Source organism: Dryobates pubescens, chromosome 1 (assembly GCF_014839835.1).
Source record: "Dryobates pubescens isolate bDryPub1 chromosome 1, bDryPub1.pri, whole genome shotgun sequence".
NCBI classification, from domain to species: Eukaryota; Metazoa; Chordata; class Aves; order Piciformes; family Picidae; genus Dryobates; species Dryobates pubescens.
The window spans coordinates 24925707-24946476 of NC_071612.1; the positions used below are offsets into that span (position 1 = coordinate 24925707).

General features: G+C 42.7%; 1 protein-coding gene across 1 annotated transcript in view; it reads right to left on the reverse strand.

Annotated features, from left to right (window-relative positions):
• Nucleotides 1-20770, reverse strand: part of RAP1GDS1 (Rap1 GTPase-GDP dissociation stimulator 1) — a 107525-nt gene that overhangs the window by 34505 nt on the left and 52250 nt on the right. Inside the window, exons 3-4 of the mRNA XM_054163091.1 lie at nucleotides 14943-15065; nucleotides 7803-7928 (exon numbers count right to left, since the gene is read on the reverse strand). Coding sequence (XP_054019066.1) covers nucleotides 7803-7928; nucleotides 14943-15065 — 249 coding nt within the window. The remainder of the gene's footprint in view (nucleotides 1-7802; nucleotides 7929-14942; nucleotides 15066-20770) is intronic.

Sequence of the window (20770 nt, forward strand, 5' to 3'; positions counted from 1 at the left end):
ACAGTAAGATTTATTACAGAACGAGTTATTACTTCCACCGTATAACTAGTCAAGTCTCTTTTTATATCATGAGTGGCTCACAGAAGTTTTCTGTAAAACTCAGTGTGGATTATCAAATTACTGTGCCTGCTCACATTCCCTCCATGAACACAGGCTTGTTTCGAGACAGCAATCAAATGCAAGCCAGATTCAACGCCACGATTTAATTCCAGTAACGTTTGCCTGTTTTTCATATTACTCTTATGTCAGGCACACATGAGAAAAATCCCAAGGTTCTGATTTCAGACAAAAGAACAGTGATGAGTTTACTGGTTAAGATTTTTTTGGGTAGTATTTCCCTTCCAGTCAAATTCTACTTAGTGGACCTAAGATTTCAACAACAGCAGAAATGTTTTTCTTAGCATTGAGTGGAGGTGTTCAAGAAGGGAGTGGACGTGGCACTTGGTGCTATGGTTTAGTCATGAGGTCTGTGCTGACAGCTTGGACTTGATGATCTTTGAGGTCTCTTCCAACCTTAGTGATTCTGTGAGAAGAAAATGCTGCCGGTCTCAGTACTGGCAGGTGATTTGTTCTGGCTTCCAAAGAGATTACAGTTCTGAAGTGTAGCAAATTCTGTTTGAAAATGAAGAAGCCATCCAGTATGAAGAAGTTCTGCTAGATCTATAAAAGCAAGGTAAAGGCCCTCAAAGCTGAAGAGAACACTTCCCTCTGCCTTCCTTTTCATGTGCAATATGCTGACAGCAAATTCTTCAGTTCAGTTTATGACTCTATGTAATTCCTTAGTAATTCCATTGCAGTCAAACAAATTAGGTTTATGGAAGCATAAGTCAGAGCTGAAGCCAGCCTGTGCTGCTTATTTCATACAGCATGAAATAAATCATGGAATCCAATTACACAGCAAAATATCAGGCAGTTTTTCCTACACTGGCAAATAGACATTTATGGCACCACGGGCTATTAACAAAATAAACTTGCACACAGCAATTAATTTAGAAATGTTACTCTCAGGCCCTGAGTGAAATGTTTCAGACTGTCCAAGAATAAGAAACAAAACCTAAACCCAAACCAAAAAACCCCACCATAAAGTATATTTGTGGGGCCTGCTAGGCACTGGGAAGAAAGAAAATTATCCAGAGAAGTGAGAAAGTAACAAGTGGCCCTGGGATCCAGGAAAAGCTGAGGTGAGTTGTTGGTTTGGGGTCAGTGCTATCCTTGCCCCAACTGCTTTGCAGCCCAGGACGTGATTTGCTTTCTGGACTGCATCAAGAGAAGCATAGCCAGCAGGTAGAGGGAGGTGATTCTACCCCTCTACTCCACTCTGGCGAGACCCCACCTGGAGTACTGCAGCCAGTTCTGGAGCCCCTGTTATAAGAAGGATCTGGATGTGCTGGAATGTGTCCAGGGAAGGGCCACGAGGATGATCAGAGGACTGGAGTCCTCCAAACTCCCTCTGGACAGATGGAGGGAGTTTGGGCTATTCAGTTTGGAGAAGACTCTGAGGAGACCTAATTGTGACCTCCCAGTATCTGAAGGGGACTACAAGAAAGCTGGGGAGGGACTTTTTAGGCTGTCAGGTAGTGATGAGACTAGGGGGAACGAAATAAAACTAGAAATGGGTAGATTCATATTGGATGTTAGGAAGAAGTTCTTCCCCATGAGGGTGGTGAGACACTGGCACAGGTTGCCCAGGGAGGTGGTAGAAGCCTCATCCCTGGAGGTTTTTAAGGCCAGGCTGGATGTGGCTCTGAGCAACCTGATGTGGTGTGAGGTGTCCCTGCCTGTGGCAGGGGGTTGGAACTGGCTGATCCTTGAGGTCCCTTCCAACCGTAAGGATCCTGGTTTTTGGCAGTTGCTGACCTGGTGACAGTGAATATTTGTGGTTGCATAATGTCTGCTTTTTTAACTGAAGTTGGACAAGGTTTTACATTTTGGCCATGTCTAGACACTCAGCTATCAGACTTCATTTTCTGAGGGCTTGCAAGCACCATGACTGTACAGTTGTCTTATAAATATGACCAATTTTTAATAACTTAAAAGGCAATGTCATAGAAGACATGAAATCAGAGGTTGAATCAAAAGAAGAGTGAGATCTAGATTTTGTGTAGTTCACTTTTTGTTACTGAAATTCTAAGAGCTTTTCTTCCTGATAGGGACTTTTTTTAGTCTTCATAAATATTAGGGGAATTCCAAGGTTTTGTCTTTCCTACTTTGTTTTGAACTATGAAGAAATAGCTCAGTCCTTAAAGTCTGAATTCTTAACTGGCTTCTAGGGTGGCAGGAGGATCTAGGGGATGAAGTGGGATTTCTTTCCAAGTCTGCACATGACCTTATTTAAGACTCTGGAAACACCTTCCTTTTTTTTTTTTTTAATGTTTATTTCCTTGCTGCCTGTGGCTTCTGTTTTGACTGTAAATTGAGCAGATGTGTCCTCTGAGCTTGTTGAAGTATGAGCAATACACAAACTTTACAGATTGTGAATGAAATGCTTGAGGGGGAGCAAGTAATGAGTTGGAAAGAGATCTGCTTTGTTTCTTAGACTGTATTTTCTGTGCACCTGTACTGACTGAATTCTGAGCTGCTTTTTCTGTTTATTAAAATAAATCTTCCCGGTAAAATGAGGAAGAAATCAATACTTGCACTGGCAAAAATAAGCAGGACATGCCATGCCTATGCTCTTTAAAACATCAGGTCTCATACCTTAGAGAGTGCAAAAGCTGCAGATCTATGGTAATTTGGGCTTGGTGGCTTTTCATTCAATTTTTTCCCCCATGTGAGCTTCTGTTACGTTCTGGCTTAAGTCATGAGAGTTTTGTTGCTTGTTTCAGTAGAGTTAGTATTTAGAATGTATATTTTGAAAAGAGAAATAGCCTGAGAAGGAGAATTTGGTTTTGATATAATTTCTTTAATAGCTGGTTTTGATGCTCACAAAGAAGTTGGTGAGGGGTTTGGAACACAAGCCCTATGAGGAGAGGCTGAGGGAGCTGGGGTTGCTTAGCCTGGAGAGAAGACTCAGGGGTGACCTTATTGCTCTCTACAACTACCTGAAGAGTGGTTTTAGACAGGTGGAGGTTGGTCTCTTCTCCCAGACAGCCAGCACCAGAACAAGAGGACACAGTCTCAGGCTGTGCCAGGGGAGGTTTAGGCTGGATGTTAGGAAGAAGTTCTATACAGAGAGAGTGATTGCCCATTGGAATGGGCTGCCTGGGGAGGTGGTGGAGTCACCATCATTGGAGGTGTTCAGGAGGAGACTTGATGGGGTGCTTGGTGCCATGCTTTAATTGAGGACAGTCAAACCCAAGAAATCAGAATAATATTGTTTTAACAGCTTCCTAAAGAACATTCATGATGAATTCCTATTAAGTATTAAATATTACTGTGAAAGTAATGTGTTGGTATGCACATGGTATGCTCAGTTTCTAGCTGATGCAGTACTTGTACTGCAGAGGCTTTGAAAATACACTGCATGACCAAGGAGTTCTAACTGTAAGATTGCTATGGTTTTCTAAGGTAAAACACTGCTGCTGTACAATTAAAAACTCAAATTTTAATTGTCTGTAAGCTGTTCTAAACAGTTTTCAATCAACAAGTTAAAGCCTCTGCTCTCAATGTCATGACACTGCTTGGGAAACAGCTTAGTAGATGGTATTTACATCTGGTAGGATCCACTACAATGAAAAGATCGTGGCCGGATGCCACAAGGGTGACCTTCATAAAAATGATTAGCCAGTAGTGTGTCATTATCAATACCAGTTGTGTTCCAGGATTCTGCTGGTTTTCCATATGGTACTGAAAAAGGTTATGCCATTTTTTGAAGAAAACTGAATTTGACTGGTTTCCAGTACATTTAATTCTTCAGTGTCTGGTTTCATGCTTTAGATCCTGAGGTACAATTGAGTAGCTTCTTATTTTTGTACTTAGCCTGTCTTAGCAGATCTCTGCAAGAGGTCTGTACATCCTTGTACAACAGGCAGCTGAGTACACATAAGATCTTTTTAAAGAGAAGTGGTGGAGAATCCCAGAAACAATCAGGTTGGAAAAGACCCTCAGGACCACCAAGTCCAACCAATAACTCTACTCGGCAAGGTTCACCCCTAAACCATATCCCCACCCCACCACATCCAAACCACCTTGAAACACATCCAGGTTTGGTGACTCCACCACCTCCCTGGGCAGCACATTCCAATGCCTGACCACTCCTCCCCTCAAAAAAATTTGTTCCCAATGTCCAGTCTAAACCTACCCAGTCTCGGCTTGAGGCCATTTCCTCCTGTTCTAATTATCTGCAAGAAGAGACCAGCACCAGCCTCTCTACAATGTCCTTTCAGGTAGGTCTCCTCTCAGTCTCCTCTTTTTCAAACTAAATAGCCCCAGTGTTAAAGGTCTGGGGTTAAGAGAGATCTGGGTCTTAGGGTCTTCACTGGGCAATGCCTAAGAATTTAGCTTTGATTATAAGGGATGAAAAATGTAACTGGTGGTTAAAAGGAATGAGTAGGCTTGGAGCTTTGCATCTAGTAATAGAATTCAGTCAAAATTCTGCCCCTGAGTGAGGCTGAGGAACCTGTTGTCTGGGGATACAGAAGTAAAAGCAGCTGTACTTGGTACAGGCTGCAGACATAGTGGGGGAGAAAGCAGGAGGGAGAGATCCTGTCTCCCTTTCTTTGCTTTGCACTTTCTGCTTTGACGACAATTTGAGGGCAGAGGTATATGTGGCATTTAGCATGTTCAACAATTACAGCCTGTACAGGAACATGCCGTAATGGGTCTGTTCTTAAATTGTAGGACATCACTGAACAGTTTGCATACTGTGATTAGTTACATTCATTGCTTCTGATTTAAAATCCTTTTGGCTGCCTCACCTGTTTCTTTCTCTTCTGCGTACAAGAGGAAGTTCTGGGAGACTTAGATGCCTCAGCAGCACTAACAAAGCTTCCTCCTACTCTGCTTTGAAGCTACATTTGCCTGTATTCTTGATGTTCAGAGTCACATAAAACAGATGTCTTCACCACATAAATACTTTAAAAAGGATGCCCTCAGTGTCACTTGGGATAAATTTGACCTAATTTTTCCTCTGCTCATGAAATGCATTTAAGTCTCTGGTTTTTTTGCAACACTCAGGCAGGTGATGAAGTATGATTTTAGGGGGCCAGCCCTGAAGAGCACCCAGACAGTAACTCTGCACGTATGTACCTCAAGCTTCACAGAGAAGAAAATCTTGTAAGTAAACAGAATTTCATTTCAAGTTTTCTGTGAGGAGATTAATCTCTTCAGTAAGGTATCTGGCCAGCAGATGTGTGATTCCCCTTTTACCTTCAGGAAGGTACTAAACCTCTTCCAGCATTGGGACTTACTTAGCCTTGAATTACCTTTCCACAGCAGCTGTGTTTCACGAATAGCCCCCTCCTGAACTTAAGTAGAAATGGTCTTGCCTTCATGCAGAAATTCTGGGACCTGTGAATTCTGAGAAACTGCTGCCACTTTTCATTTCATCAAGAAAAACCTGTCAGGCAATCCCTCTGCTCAGCAAGGCCACTTTGAAGGGGCCTTCCCAGCAGGTAAAGCCTTTCATCCCATAGCTTTTATCCTGCACCCATTCAGCCTTCGCAAAAACAGAGACCTGATGAACAACTTTTTGCACAAAATGTCACTAAGCAAAGTGGTGCATACCTGCTGGGATGAAATACAGGATAATTGGGGCTTCCAATAAATAGAAATATTGCTGTGAGTCATTCAATATGGGCTTGATTTTGTAACTTCAGCCTAACATTGATTTAGGATTTAAAGGCCTTCCTCATCACTTTGTGTTGTAATTACATGGGCAGGAGAAGTGAAAAACCACTCCTGGATATGGCAAAATGCATTCCTGTATGAATCCCAATGCTCAGTAAGGCAAGAGCTGCTTCTTTGTCAATTCAGAAGACTATCAATACACAATGTTTTTCTCTAGAATTACAGGCCTCCACATCTCTTTGTTATACTCTGAAAGTCTTTGGTTTTCTTCTAATTTAAAGGAAAAAAGATTAAATTTTGTAGTAACTGAAAGTATTTGTCCTAAATAAGAATTTAGGATGGGATACATAGATACATAACTACACAATCATTACATATTAATATAACAGACAAAATAAAAGTCAGATAGGGTGGATATGATAAATGAGCACTGTGAATTGCCTCTTCCACTCAAATCCAAGATGCTAATCTTGATTTTTGTAACATTTTATTACATTTTATTCAGTAATCTTCTCCAAATGCACACAGAAGGCAGTGACTGTCCTCCCAGAGGAGCACAGCAAGACATGGCACACAGAACACATCACTGCTCACTGTAGATTTTTATCGGTGCAAGCTTTGCTCCACAGTAGGGCAGCACAAGGTGTGTTAGCACAGCTTTTTGGTCCTGGGTCAATCCTTCACCACAAAAGCCAGCTGTAATCCAAAATAACTGGTACTACACAACCATTTCTGTGTCCCCTTATTCTATTTCATGAAAGAAGGTGAGGATAATGACATGAGTAGCTATGTCGATTAGACTTATAGGAAATAAAGCACTGCCACCTTGGAGTGAGCTTTACATCACATAAGACCCTGAAATAAAATGTAATAAATACATTATGTTATAGAAAGCTTCTACTTGAAGTTTCCAGTTGTTCCAGTTGTTCAGTTGATTGGTCACCTTAAAGAAAATCCTAAATGAGAGAATTATACGTTAACATCCTCGAGCAGCAGTTGTCTGTAAATGAAAATTCCAGCATGGAAAAATCTAATTAACTTCCCTGAGGTCAAAGGCAAGGTAATTAAAAACAATATAAAATGTAAATTTTCCAACAGGGATGAAAAAAACCCCTAGCAAGGAGAAAGGCTACCAATAATTGCATTCTTTCAACAGGGAGTATTCAGAACAGCAAAGCTTTCAGTAAACGCAGCACACGGTACAAAGAAAATTTCTGGCCGTATGAAGTAAGTCACTCAACCTCAAGGTAACAAAATTGTTTTATGGTTTCATCTCACTTCCAATCTGCAGACATCCACAGGCTTCTTTCATGTGCACAGAAAGACGTTCCTGTTGTCCCTGCTTCTGTACCCAAAAGGTTCACCATAATGAGGCTGCCTTTTCAAAACACTGCACCCAGTGGCTTGGGTTTGCAAACAGCATATCCATACATGTGATCAGCACATGGAGTCACAATTGCATTTCAAAACTCAATTGCTTGGCTGTGCAAGCGATTATTGTCCTCATAATAAGCTCAAAAAACTCCTCCCCCAATCTCCCCCTCCAGATCCTGACTACTAAAAAAAACCAGTATGGGGCAACTGATTGGACATGTCAAAATCATGAGAATCAAATGAGAGCTTAGGCATCATTTCAGCCCATATACATAGCTCTGCACACCTCTGAGACTTGTAGAACGTGAATACTCCCTCCTGACTCATCTGTTGCCTTCTGAGACACTCTTTTTGAGGAAAAACTAACTATTCAGGCTTCTATGTATGCTGCACCTGCTCTTTGAAAACCTAGCTAATTATGTTTCAAAAAACCAAAGCAAACCCAGGATCACAAATATTTTGGGGTTTTATATCCAGTTCTACTGCAATAGTGAAAGAGGGTTCTTTAATCTTTCTGTCACAAAAGCATAATGCCAGGTGTGACATACAATTGTGCCATACAATCACAAGAGTCATGTGGTAAATAAGAATGAAGAAAGGAGGAAAATGACCCCCCCATAGCACATGATGTACAGAAGATCAAAACATTCCCCTCCCTCCTCCAGGAGCATCTACCAAGTATGGCATATTTCAACACTCACGGCTGTCGTAGCATATATTGCCCAGCGCACGTCCTGTTTGAAGCAGCACTTCCTGGTCTTTGCAGTTTAAGAGCTGCACCAAAGGCGGGACCAAGCCAGCATCCACACAAGGGTTCCGCATAAACTCTGCAAACAACGGACAGCCTGTTAAAAGCACACCAGCAGTTTCCAGTTTCAGCCACCCTAGGTCACAATGGCACTGCAACTGGGCCTTGTGTGAGAATGAACATCAGCACAGAAAAAGCAATGCCAGTTCTCATGCAAGATCCTAGAGAATAAGCCCAAGTCAGGAGCTGTTATATTCTTTCCATTTCCACACCTGGAATACTGTGTCGAGTTTTGGGCTCCCCAATTCAAGAGAGACAGAGACCTGATGGAGAGAATCCAAGGGAGGGCCACGAGGGTGATTAGGGGACTTGAGCATCTCCCTTAGGAAGAGAGACTGAGAGCCCTGGGGCTGTTTAGTCTTGAGAAAAGAAGGCTGAGAGGGAATCTGATCAGTATCTGTAAATATCTGAGGGGTGGGTGTCAAGTGGAGGAGGCCAATCTCACTTTGGTGGTGTGCAGTAATAAGACAAGAAACAATGGATACAAACTTGAACATAGAAGACTTCACCTCAACATGAGGAGAAACTTCTTTAGAGTGAGAGTAACAAAGCCCTGAACAGGCTGCCCAGGGAGGTTGTGGAGTCTCCTTCTCTGGAGACTTTCAAAACCCACCTGGATGCATTCCTGCCTGGACTCCCCTGGGTGATCCTCCTTTTGGCAGGAGGGTGAGACCCAACAATCTCTGGAGGTCCCTTCCAACCTCTAATATTCTGTGATTATTCATTAATTTAGAAAGAATTAAGTGTATTTAGTTGACTTCCATGGAAACCATTTTTAAAGTTGCTCAGGCTGAGCCTGTTTTTAACACCATAAGGAAGCGCTGAAACGAGCAGTGAATTCACAACCTTTCCTTCACCCCAACAAATTCAACATAAATTAAAACTACTAAATGACACAAAAGATGACTTTAAATTAGTATTCATGCTTCCAAATGAGCAGCAGTTTCTACTCTCTGTTCCCTTAATTAGAACTCCCCAAAAAACCTTCTGCTTTAAACATAATTTTTAGGAAAAGGAATGAAAGCTGAGTTACAGATTCATTATTAGGAGAACAAGGAAAAGAAAGGGAAAGGATGGGAAATATAAGAAAGACTGTGTGAGCCCAACGGCTTCTGCCTTTCCACAGTCTAACATCCACTGGGAGGCCCTCTGCCTTTCTGTCCTTCTTTCCTGCCATGCTCACAGAGGAACAAAGTGTTAGAACAGAATAGAAGAAGAATAGACAGCCGTGTCCACATGAGTCCACATGAGTCACAGAACTAAGCTGGAGTCAGAGATGTAAGGGACTGGCGTCCAGAAGGAGGCACAGGCAGCCAGGCACTGTGCTGCACATTTTATGTGGGAAGTTTACAGAAGCAGCCACCTGACATACCAATAGTCAATGGATGGAGCCAGGCTCTGCTGGGTGATGCCCAATGACAGCACAGGGGGCAATGGTGGAAGCTGAGGCACAGAAGTTCATGGAAACAGGAGGAAATTTTTTTTTTGCTGTGAGAGTGACAGAACACTGGATCAGGCTACCCAGGCAAGTTGTGGAGTCTCCCTCTCTAGAGGTATTCAAACCTGCCTGGATGTGTTCCTGTGTGATCTGGCATAGGTGATCCTGCTCTGGCAGGGGGGGTTGGCCAGGATGATGCTTCAAGGTCTATTCCAGCCCCTAACATTCTGTGATTCTATGATTAATAGTTTACTACAGAGCACCCTTCAGAGATGTGGCACTGCAATATGCCTGTTTTCATTTGCAGCCAGCTGCAAATTATGTTTCTTCCTGATCCTGAACTCTTCCAAAATCCTTTACTTCCATGTTACTTAGTCATTTATTGTCATGGGTTTAGCCAATTGAATCTGCTGATGTGTATATTCAATACCATGCTGCTGTCATGCCAGCTTCAAAATGAAAGTGCTGGCTGGAGCCAAGTATCATGGGGCTGGAAGTTCAGATTGTAACATGAGAGGCTTCCTGTTTCCAGTTGCTGCTTCCAGTTTCTGGTTTGGGGTGTTATCTTTTTCCACTGGGCTGGCTGCAGGCTTCAGGGGTGTGGAGGTTGTTTTACCGCTGGCTTCTGCTGCTGTTTCTGCTTTTCTGAGAAACAGGCTAAGGTAATTCTATATTGTGCTATGTCCACAGGACTGCTTCTGTTGCTTTCCCTGGTGTATTTTTTTTTGGGGGGGGTGGGGGTGGGCTGGGGGGTGTTGCTTATGAGAGCAGGCTGTGTTAAACCAGGCCATTTATGAGAGAGAAGGAACCAGGGTGTGCAGTCCCCATCAAAAGAGATGAGAACATTTTTCTGACTCTGGATCAACAGAACACCTCACGCCAATAACTCAAACATTTCATACAGTGCTTGAAGGACGAATACATCTTCTTAAGCACTCCCTCTGCTGCACTTCATCTATTTCAACATTCTTTGGTGTTTCTGTAGCTACAAAATCTTGCATCTTTTGTGGTTAGTCTTGCAGTGTTACTTTAGCTAACAAAGTAACTGCTGTAGAGGTAAGCAATCCCCATGTGATGGTAAACTTCGGTAGATCAACAAGCAGATTAAGTAGGATCAGCAATATCTGTCCTCTCAAACTAATATTTGAGAACTGTAGTCAGATGCTATGTTGTGATAAATTGTGATTGCATTCATCACAACGAACATGACAAATATCAGTCACATTTTGTCTTTGTGTGGTGGGTTAACGCCTATTCTGGGAAACAGGGGGGAGGGCTTGTGAGTGCTTAGCCTTCCCTGCAGGGCATTTTCCCCCTGGGAAACTCAGTCTGTTCCACTCCCCCCTCCCTGCCCAGCTAGGGTATAAAAGGGAAGGCATTGGAGTCATTAGCCCTCCTTTTGGCTCCTGCCTCTCCTGGATGAGTGGTTGAGCCTGATCCTTCTCCCTGCTGCCTCCATGCCTCTTCAGAGAGAAACTGGTTTTGTATTCTTCCTCTTTGTCCCCCTCCCATCCATCCTTGTTCTTTGCCCTTGTGAACCTTACCTGTTATTGAGATAGATATACATATATAGTTTTGTTTAAAGAAAGAACTGAAAGAACTGTTTACCTCTCTACTTCCAAGCCGACTCCAAATTATTGTTTGGTGATTTGCTCCTTTCCTTTTTTTTTTTCCCTCTCTGCTGGGAGGGAGGAGGAGGGGAGCAGGGGAGAGATCCTCAGCCTTGCCCCCATCTGAGCTCTTAACTCCCAATTAAGGCTTAAACCACCACACTTTGCAACTGCTCTTCCCATGTCCTTGTTAACTTCTTATTTATTTCCTTGCCACCCACTTTCCTCTTCATCTGAATGTTTATTTGCTAAAGGCATTGTTCCTCCCTCTTTCCTCTCTGCCATCTGAAGCTCTTTCTGTCTTAATTGCCTATAAAAACGGTATCCTGTTTTGCAGCTCTCCTTACATCATCTTCTTTTACAGCAGTTAATTTGCTACAGTTTCTAAATCAGTTTAATTATTTTTTTTCTCTTTGTCTGTGACAGGAAGTGGAACTTGTTCTCCTCTGAAAGATTCAGATGTCTCAGTCTGTTACATTGTATGTTTAGGTTCTTGCTCCTGTGGTAAGGAGGAGTAAGAAAGCCCTCCTCCACTGTCTCCCCAGTCAGAGTGAACAGAAGCTTTCACTTTCCCATTCAGCAGCAAAATAAGTAAGCAATATACTAAGACAACTTATATTTACCAAGGTCATGCAAGAGCATTAAGTAAATGAATTGGAACCATATATAGTAATATAGACGTGAGACAGCAAAAAAAATGTAGTGGCTGCAGGTGATATACTACACAGAAGTAATAGAAGTAAGAGAAAGTAAACAACAGGGTCATTTAGAAGGTTTCCACTAACCTGGTGGGGAAGTAAAGCTGATCCTTTGAAGGAAACAGTGAAAATCACTTAAGTTAGGAGAACCATTGAGGACAGAAATGTAACCAAAAGGGGACAAGATTTCAAAAGAGAAATGGAATTGTGTTGTAGCAAATTACAGATTGCAAAGATGATGTTCTCATTTCTACACTTGGTAAAGAAGAGGAGACTAAATTCCTCAGGAGGGGGGTTAAAAGGTCCACAGTAGTGAGAAAAGCTCCATATAGTAAGTGCACATACTCACAGTTGAAAGGGAAATGGCTGTAGCTGGATAGACAAGAGTGGCTAAAGGGAATTCTGTGCAATGTGGGTACCTAAAATGGCAAACAAACACAAGCTCATGCTGGGAGGAGGAAGAGTCATGTGTGGAACATCTTTCTTACAAGGAGAGACTGAGGGAGCTGGGGTTCTTTAGTTTGGAAAGGAGAAGACTGTGGAGTGACCTCATTCATGTTTATAAAGATGTAAAGGGCAAATGCCAAGAGCATGGAGCCAGGCTCTCCTCAGTGATGCCCAATGACAGTACAAGGGGCAATAGGTGGAGGTTGAGCCAGAGGAAGTTCCATGGAAACATGAGGAAGAATTTTTTCACTGTGAGGGTGATGGAACACTGGGACAGGCTGCCCAGGGGGGTTGTGGAGTCTCCCTCTCTGGAGATATTCAAGTCCTGCCTGGATGTGTTCCTGTATGATCTGGTGTAGGTGATCCTGCTCTGGCAGGGGGGTTGGACTGGATGATCTTTCAAGGTCCCTGCCAGCCCCCCAGCATTCTGTGATTCATGTGAGCCGGAGAGGTGAAAAGAGGAGCTGAAGAGGTGAAAAGGAGGAGCTGAAACATGAGAAAACCACTGAGGCAAGTAGAGGAATTTGATGTGACCAGATGTGTGTGTGTGTGTAGGAAGAGATGAGGGGAATGGGAAAGGAAAACAAAAAGTTGGGTAGAAGAAGATGCTCTTTTATCAGTAAAGCCCAGATTCAGTCAGAGGCACTATTCCCAGCTCTGCCAGTGCTGCGTGGCATGACCATAGGGAAATCAGTTCAATTGCCTGTGTTTAATGCCTGCTATCTGTAGGATGTTGATAACACAAATTTCTCCAAGTGCTTGCTGAGAAAAGGTACAATATAAACATGAAACACTTGTGTGCTTATATAAGAAGACAAACAACAGAATTCAAATGAGGTGTTTTTTTCTATCCTACTTAAGCAACTATTTCAACAGAGTTACACTCCAAACACCTAGCTCCTCTCAAGACAAATGTTATTTTGTATGGTGAAGCAGACAGAATGCTAGCTCTTCTGAAGAGTGTACTCTTAACAGAAATCTATAAGCTGGCAGGATAAAGGATACATTAGAAACTACTCAGAGATTCCATTAATTAATTTGGGTTTGAAAGATACTGGCTGAAATGCTCTGTGAGAGAATCTTGCAGGATACAATGCTCAGTACTCAGTTAAAATCTATTCTGCACTTGGGCCAGAAAAATCCTCACTATCAGTGCAGGCTGGAGGATGAGGTGTTAGAAAGCAGCCCTGTGGAAAAAGACTTGGGGGTGCTGATGGATGAGAAGCTGGACATGAGCAGGCAGTGTGAGCTTGCAGCCCAGAAGGCAAATCACATCCTGGGCTGCATCAGAAGATGTGTTGCCAGCAGACCCAGAGAGGTGATTCTGCCTCTTTGCTCTGGTGAGATGTCACTTGGAGTACTGGGTACAGGTCTGGAGCCCACAATACAGGAAACACATGGACCTGATGGAGAAGATCCAGAGGAGAGCCATGAAAATGATCAGGGTGTTGGAGCATCTCTGCTAAGAGGACAGGCTGAAGAAGCTGGGGTTGTTCAGCCTGGAGAAGAGGAGGCTCCAGGGAGACCTAGTGAAGGGACTTACATGAAGGCTGGAGAGAGACTGTTTACATAGGCCTGCAGTGATAGGATGAGTGGCAATGGCTTTAAACGAGAGAAGTGCAGATTTACATTGGATGTTACAAACAGGTTCTTTACTATAAGGGTGGTGGAACACTGGAACAGGTTGCCCAGGGCAGTGGTTGAGACCCCTTCCCTGGAGATATTTTAGGTGAGGCTTGGCAGGGCTCTGGGCATCCTGATCTAGTTGAGGATGACCCTGCTGACTGCAAAGGGGGTTGGACTGGATGACCTTTGAAGGTCCCTTCAGCCCATATGAATCTATGATTGTCTCAAAGTAAGTGAGGTCACACAGAGGCTATCAGAAGCTGTAGTATTGTGACTCCAAAGAAAAGGTGGAAAGGGCAGTAGCGATGTAGCCTCTCCTCTGAAGAAGCATCAGCATGAGAGTTGAGAGGGAGAGAGCTGCCAGACCTGCATGCAGATAGCAGTTACAAAGCATCCTAGGTTTTTTTGCCCAGCATTTGGGGAGGGAAAGTGCACAATGCAATCTGGGCCTCTGGATGGGACAGCAGCAAGTCAAGAAGAAAGTAAGAAAAGTCAGCCACAAACCTCCTCTGCCCTTGGTACAGGGTCTGTCAGTAGTGCCTGCCTACAGGTGAGAGACTATTTTTCTTTTGAGCTCAATCTCTGAAGGGTATAGGATGAGCTTTAAGATAATTCTTACTAATGGGAAAAAACCTAAATAATTTTAGATTATCTACTGTGTATGACTGTATGTAAATAATACATACCAAAATGGAGCCCTGATTCTCATCTGAGATCTGGGGCTCTTACAAGTGTAATGAATGCCCTTTAGGTAGCAGTAACTGGTTTTGGTGTGGTATCAAAGGCCTTATCATGGTAACAATGTTCTTATAAATCTCAGGCCAAAGAAACAATCTATTCTCCCCGAACCACCTGCATACCTACTACTGTTTTAACTGCTGGATGCAGAAATGATGCACACCTTTCTCTTTCTATATGCCTTTCATAAAGCCAAGGGCTTGCTACTTCTGCCCAATATATTATACTATTGATTCTCTTAAAAAATTAATAGCATGAAAGTAAAGACCACAGAATTTCCAGCAGCCAAATGTGATTTTGATTGCATTAAAAAGCGGCCAAAGAAAATCCGACGAAACAAAAAGAGTGGAAGGGAGGGATACAAAAGGTGTTTGTCTAGTCTACAAAATGAAAACATAAATGAAGTAAAACATACTGACAAGTGAGGTGAAAAACTGAAGATGTTCCAGCAGAAAAGTTCTTGTAGAAAACCTCACCATTTCTGGCTACTTCCGCTATGACGTTAGCTACTTTTGCTGTGCAGGAAGATTGTGGCGTCAACAGACTGGCGAACACCTGAAGAACTCCACTTTTCTGGATTTTTTCACTGGTCTCCATATCTGAAAAACAGATCACAGACAGAAAAATGACTTGTGTATCTACTGGCTTTGGGGAGGAAAAGACAGACAAGCAAAAGCGAAGTGAAGTCTTCTCCAAGGTAATTATTAAAGTAATGATTCTCCCACATAGTAAACCAGCTGCTACTGCAATTACCTCATTTAGTTTATATGATGTGCTTACAGAACTCAGTACTTTGCCATTCCTGATGAATTCATCTTTATAAGGTGACTCACTATTATGAAAGTAAATACAGAACCATACTCATGCGTACATAGGGAAACTACTGGAGAGAGTGGTAGAAAAGACTAAAAGTCATGGAGTGATACACAGCAGCCTAGAGTACTATGTAAAAATCAAGGAACAGTACTGTGATTAATTATTGGAAGCGTCTGTGGAATGATGGGGAAGGTTCTTACAGCTGAGGCATAGCTTCATGTGGTGTAGCAGTCAGAAACTGGAGAAGAGGGCGAGCTAAACTGATCCTAGTCTAGACTCTGCTTTACTCAACTTGAGTATCTTCTGTGTTGTTCTACTAAGCTCCAGTAGTCTCAGGAAAAATAACTCTGTCTCGTAGCAGATATCAAAGATCTGGGACAAAATCTTTCCTCTTTTTGCATGCGGTAGTGAGGAACTGTGCAGCTGCTCCATAACAGGACCTCACCCAGCATTTGCTCTGTAGCAAAGTGAAAATTAACATTGATTCAACTGCAATTAAAGTTAAGGCACTGGATGCTAAACCATACTCCGCTAATGCTTTCAAGTAACAGCGTATTTGAGATGAATGAGAGTGTGACATACAGTTATGAGATGGCAGATATCACTTTAGAAAGCAGTATGACTCCTGAGCCATTCATAATGGAAGTTACTTGCACTCTCCAAAGATGACTGTGAGATGCTTTAATTGATGACTTTTGCAAAGCAGAAGAAATCCAAATGAATCCTAGTCTTACTGTTCAACAGCCCTGTCTCACAGGGCCATTTCTAAGCAGTAAAACATGCACAAATCCCCTCACATCACTTAAAATAAAAGCTTTACAGTAAGAGCAAGTTAAAATTAAAGAAATAGGGCTTGCCGGTAACTGTGAGAAACAGATGCAGACATTTCAGAGCTGAGAAGACAGACCTCTAAGTATCACTTTCTGCAGTTTCTTAGAAGCACCCTTACTCTGGTCTGAGAGCTATCAAGACAGGCTGGGCAGCAATAGTAGTAATCAATAGATTTTGGTTTTATATAATACCTTTCAAATCCAGGAGTAAGGTGGGGGGGAGGGGAAGGGTATATTATATACACTTGAATAGCAAAAGAGAAGCCTTAATATAATCCAGTATTTTTTCCAAGATGTTCTCTGTTTTTCTCCCAGTAAATGCAGATTTTGTGCACCACGACTCATCTTCTAGGGAAGCAGTTTGCAACCACTCTTAGCTTGTGCTTCCCAGGGAATTAGTAATGATGTATCACTGGGATCACCATCTCCTCCCATACTGCAGTTGATTTTTGACATGTGCAGCTGCAGGACAGTACCAGCTGCTCACAAGCACAGGAGAGATCCACCCAGGCTGACCCTGAGCAGGAGACAGGATAAGCCTGGCCAAAGTGACTCAAATGGGTTTTGTGACTCACAATACAGGTATGTAAATGCTTTGCTGATTGGGAACCAGCGATGTCTAGGTGACAGAAAATGGACCAAAAGGAGAGAACTTCAAGTTTGGATTACTTTTGTGACCCTAATTCTACATTCAGTTTCATCTTGGGATGTTGATCTTCAGCTAGGACTACTGTACAATTACTTGAAGGGAGGCTGTAGCCCAGTGGGGGTCAGTCTCTTCTCCCAGGCAACCTGTGACAGAAGTGAGAGGACACAGTCTCAAGCTGTGCCAGAGAAGGTTTAGGCTGGATGTTAGGAAAGAATTCTTCACAGAAAGAGTGATTGGCCATTGCAATGGGCTGTCCAGCGAGGTGGTGAAGTCACTGTCCCTGCAAGTGTTTAAAAAAAGATTGGATGAGGCACTTGGTGCCATGGTTTAGTTGATTAGATGTTGTTGGGTGACAGGTTGGACTTGATGATCTCAAAGGTCTTTTCCAACCTGGTTAATTCTGTGATACTCATCTACAGTATGTCAATGATGACATCTGATTACATACACATTAGGTATAAAATGAATATTCATTGATTTTGACATAAATCACAATAGAAGTTCTGATTATTATTCATCTGTTTGCAATCTAGTTAATCACCATTTTTGAAATGGACTAAGTCCTCTTATAAGATACAATGTAAAGGAGATTATGGCTTATTTGGAAGCTTTTAAAATTCTGACATACAGTATATGATTTCACAGATGTATTATCCCATGGATATATCAGATGAAAGAAAGCTTGAACTCAAAAACATCTTGTCAGGATTAAAGACTGGTCCAGACATCTTAGCTGCCTATTAACAAGGAGTTCCTCTTCCTCTCTTAAATTCATAACTGAAATTGGAAATGTAGATACCTGTGAACCTCTATGTTAACCACAACAGGTAGGCAGGAGACTTGAATGCATTTTCTCCTGCCACACTGCTGGGAGACACAGCATCCAGTCTTGTAAGTGTTGAATTACATTTCTGTCTTGGTTTAAAGCACAGACAGAAATGATTTTACTCCCAAAGGAAGTAAAATGAAGATGCTCTCCCTGAATTGCAGAGAAATACAGAAATTGTATTCAGAAATATACAGGAAAATACAGAATACATGAATCCTTAACACCCAATATATATACAGGATACATGAAACCGCCCCAAACACCCTCCCCTCAACCAGACTAAACCACAGACCCCAATGCTCCTTTTCTCTCCCCACTCCCACCTTGTATCCCTGGCCTAAGCAGGCCATAGTTGTGCAGGAGAAAATTAGTCAGGCCTCTGAAGGCCATAAACAGGCCCCATGTTACCAGGATGTTAGGCCTTGAAAGGGATCTCTGAAGATCACTGAGTCCAACCCCCCTCCAGAGCATAGAATTCAGCACAGGTCACACAAGAATGCATCCAGATGGGTCTTGAAAGTCTCCAGAGGAGACTCCACAACCTCTCTGGAGAGCCTGTTCCAGTGCTCTGTGAGCCTCACAGGGAAGAAGTTCTTCCTCATGTTGAGGTGGAATCTCCTGTGCTGTAGTTGATATCCATTGCCCCTTGTCCTATCCCAGGGTGCAACTGAGCAGAGCCTGTTCCCTCCCTCTTGACCCCCAGCCCTCAGATTTATTAGATTTATTAGATCCCCTCTCAGTCTTCTCTTCTCCAGACTAAACAGCCCCAGGGCTCTCAGCCTCTCCTCATAAGGCAGGAGGAGCACCTTCCTCTGTCTGCTGTTACCAGATAAGGACTCCCTAAGGAAGGAAGGAAAAGAGACTGAGCTGTCCTTGCTGCCAACTTATAAAGAGATAGAATTATGAGACTGAATAACCAAGTACAGTTTTCCAGTCCATCCCCTGGACTTCTCTGGTTCTCCTGGAGGACTCAACTCTATGGGGTTTTTTAAAAAGGCACCCCCCAAACCATGACAATGTCTTTAGAAGAAAATACCAAGTGTGAGGTTTTTAAGATGACTTCAGCACAGCTGCAGACACAAAAGCAGCTTGGCTGTGTCTTAGAAGAGCTCAAATGCCTCATGGCTCCTTGAAAAACATGAGCTAAGAGGCTTCTGCATGCTTCTGTCCACATGTATGCCTGCAGCTTTAGCCCCTGCTCTGCAGGATGTGCTGAAGGTGTAACACTACAGCAGTAAAAGACTGCAGCTGCAGACATCATTAAAAAGCAGATAACCATCCTAAACTAAGCCAAGCTTTTCTTCTCCTCTTTTTTCACTTGCAACTAGAGAGTGGCATGGTTGTCAGGGCAGGGGCTTTAGGAAGCATGGATTTAGACTGCCCACCCATTAAGGCCCAGGCACGCCTGTCTCTTTTTTGCTCAGCTTCATGTAACATGAGTCCTGTATCAAAGTGTAAAAGGCAAAGGGACATAGACTGAAATGAAGGAAAGCATGTGTGTGATCATTCTTTTGAAGAGGAGGATGAAGAGTCATATTTATGTAGCAGTATTTTGACTGTGCTTGTAAAAACCATGATATGGTTTTCCTTCTGCAGAACCTAAGGTTGGAAGAGCACACAGCAAGTTGCCTGGGCCTAGGAGACATACTTTGGGTTTTGATAGGAATCAGAAATCGCTTCTGGCTTTAGCATAGGCCACCATCAGTTCTGCCCTGTTTGTTCTCTTCAGAAGCAGGAGGAGGCCTGCCTGGCTTCCTGCCTGCATGTGTATGCATGAAAGAGGCATTATTTCTGAAGAATACGAATGTGCTTCATGCTAGTCTCATTCAGTTGTCACCTTTTGAATTGCTGTTTCGATGTACTGTCGGAACAAGTACAACCAAATGTTTCTCTAGGTGCAAGAAGGATACAGGCAAAATCTCCACCACCTAATCCCCTCCCATGCTTTCTAGAGCAGAGAAAAAGAAATTACAGCCAACAATCATACACTGAAAAGCTGGCTTACCCTCACCGTTTCAACTGCTTTAGCAGAACCAGATCCCCTTTCAAATCTGTTCAATTTGTCTCTTAAGAGAACTTAATCTAGGCAGCCAGATGTCACACTTTGAAGTCCTATATGTTACTGTATGTGATATCCAGATTTCAAAGGCTGTCTTTCAAAGCCTGATTTTTGGTCTGCATGCACTAAGCCACCTGTAGAGCACCCAGTGTCTTCAGTTTTAAGGCAAAGAAACTGTAGTATTGTGATAATGCTGCCTTAGAAACAGCCCTTTTGCACATGATATAGCACAGGCAGGGAAACCTCTAAGGTTAAACCTGCAGCTTTAGATGTCTCTATATCACTGCATATCAAAGCAAAGAGCATGTTAGATCACAAAGTGCCAAAATTTTATTAATGTCACAGCTGGGGTGGTTAAACTGTCAATATCCTTGCTTTTCATGGCTTTTGCAGTGCCTGCAGTCAGAATAATAAAGGGTGTGGGCAGGAAATTCATTAATGCCACAGATAAGAGCTGAGCACTGTGGCTATCAGACTGCTTAATTAAGCAGCAGAAATCACTGCAGGAAAAAAAATGCCAACAAGTGTCTCAAATGAAATTCTAGATTCTCTCCCATCGCAGCCCTATTTCATGTGAAATTTCATGCCTCTCTCTTTCACTCTTTTCTCCTCCCTGCATCACTTCCTCCACCTTCAAGTGAAAGAAAAGGCAGTGAGGGGGAAGGGAAAGGCAAGGCATATTTGTCAGAAGTGCTACTTTGCCCTCAGTAGCAAAAGAAAATTACAGGTTCACCATTCCTGTGCTCTATGCACAATGAGTTTAAGTTACTCTATTGGGTATGACCCAACTGTAGTCAAGGCTAGCACTGCAGTAATTCCCCTGTTGTGGAGCTTTACATGTGAAAGAAGGCAGACAATAGAATTGTAAATGAGCAGCTTTCTGAGTGCCCTCTTTGTTAAGCCAGCCGTGTTTGTAAGGTATGCTTTTGGAAAATGTATGTATTTCTATTTGCAAAGATGCTCTATAAACCTCCTGAAACCACCACAGAAAATACCATTGGCTTTGTAACATCCCTCCTACATGTACTCTCATCAGAAAGATGAACATATGAATAAATAATGATGAGCCATGTGTATCATGAAAGGAACCTCCCACCTGCTCTTGCAGAAGGGAGAATGAA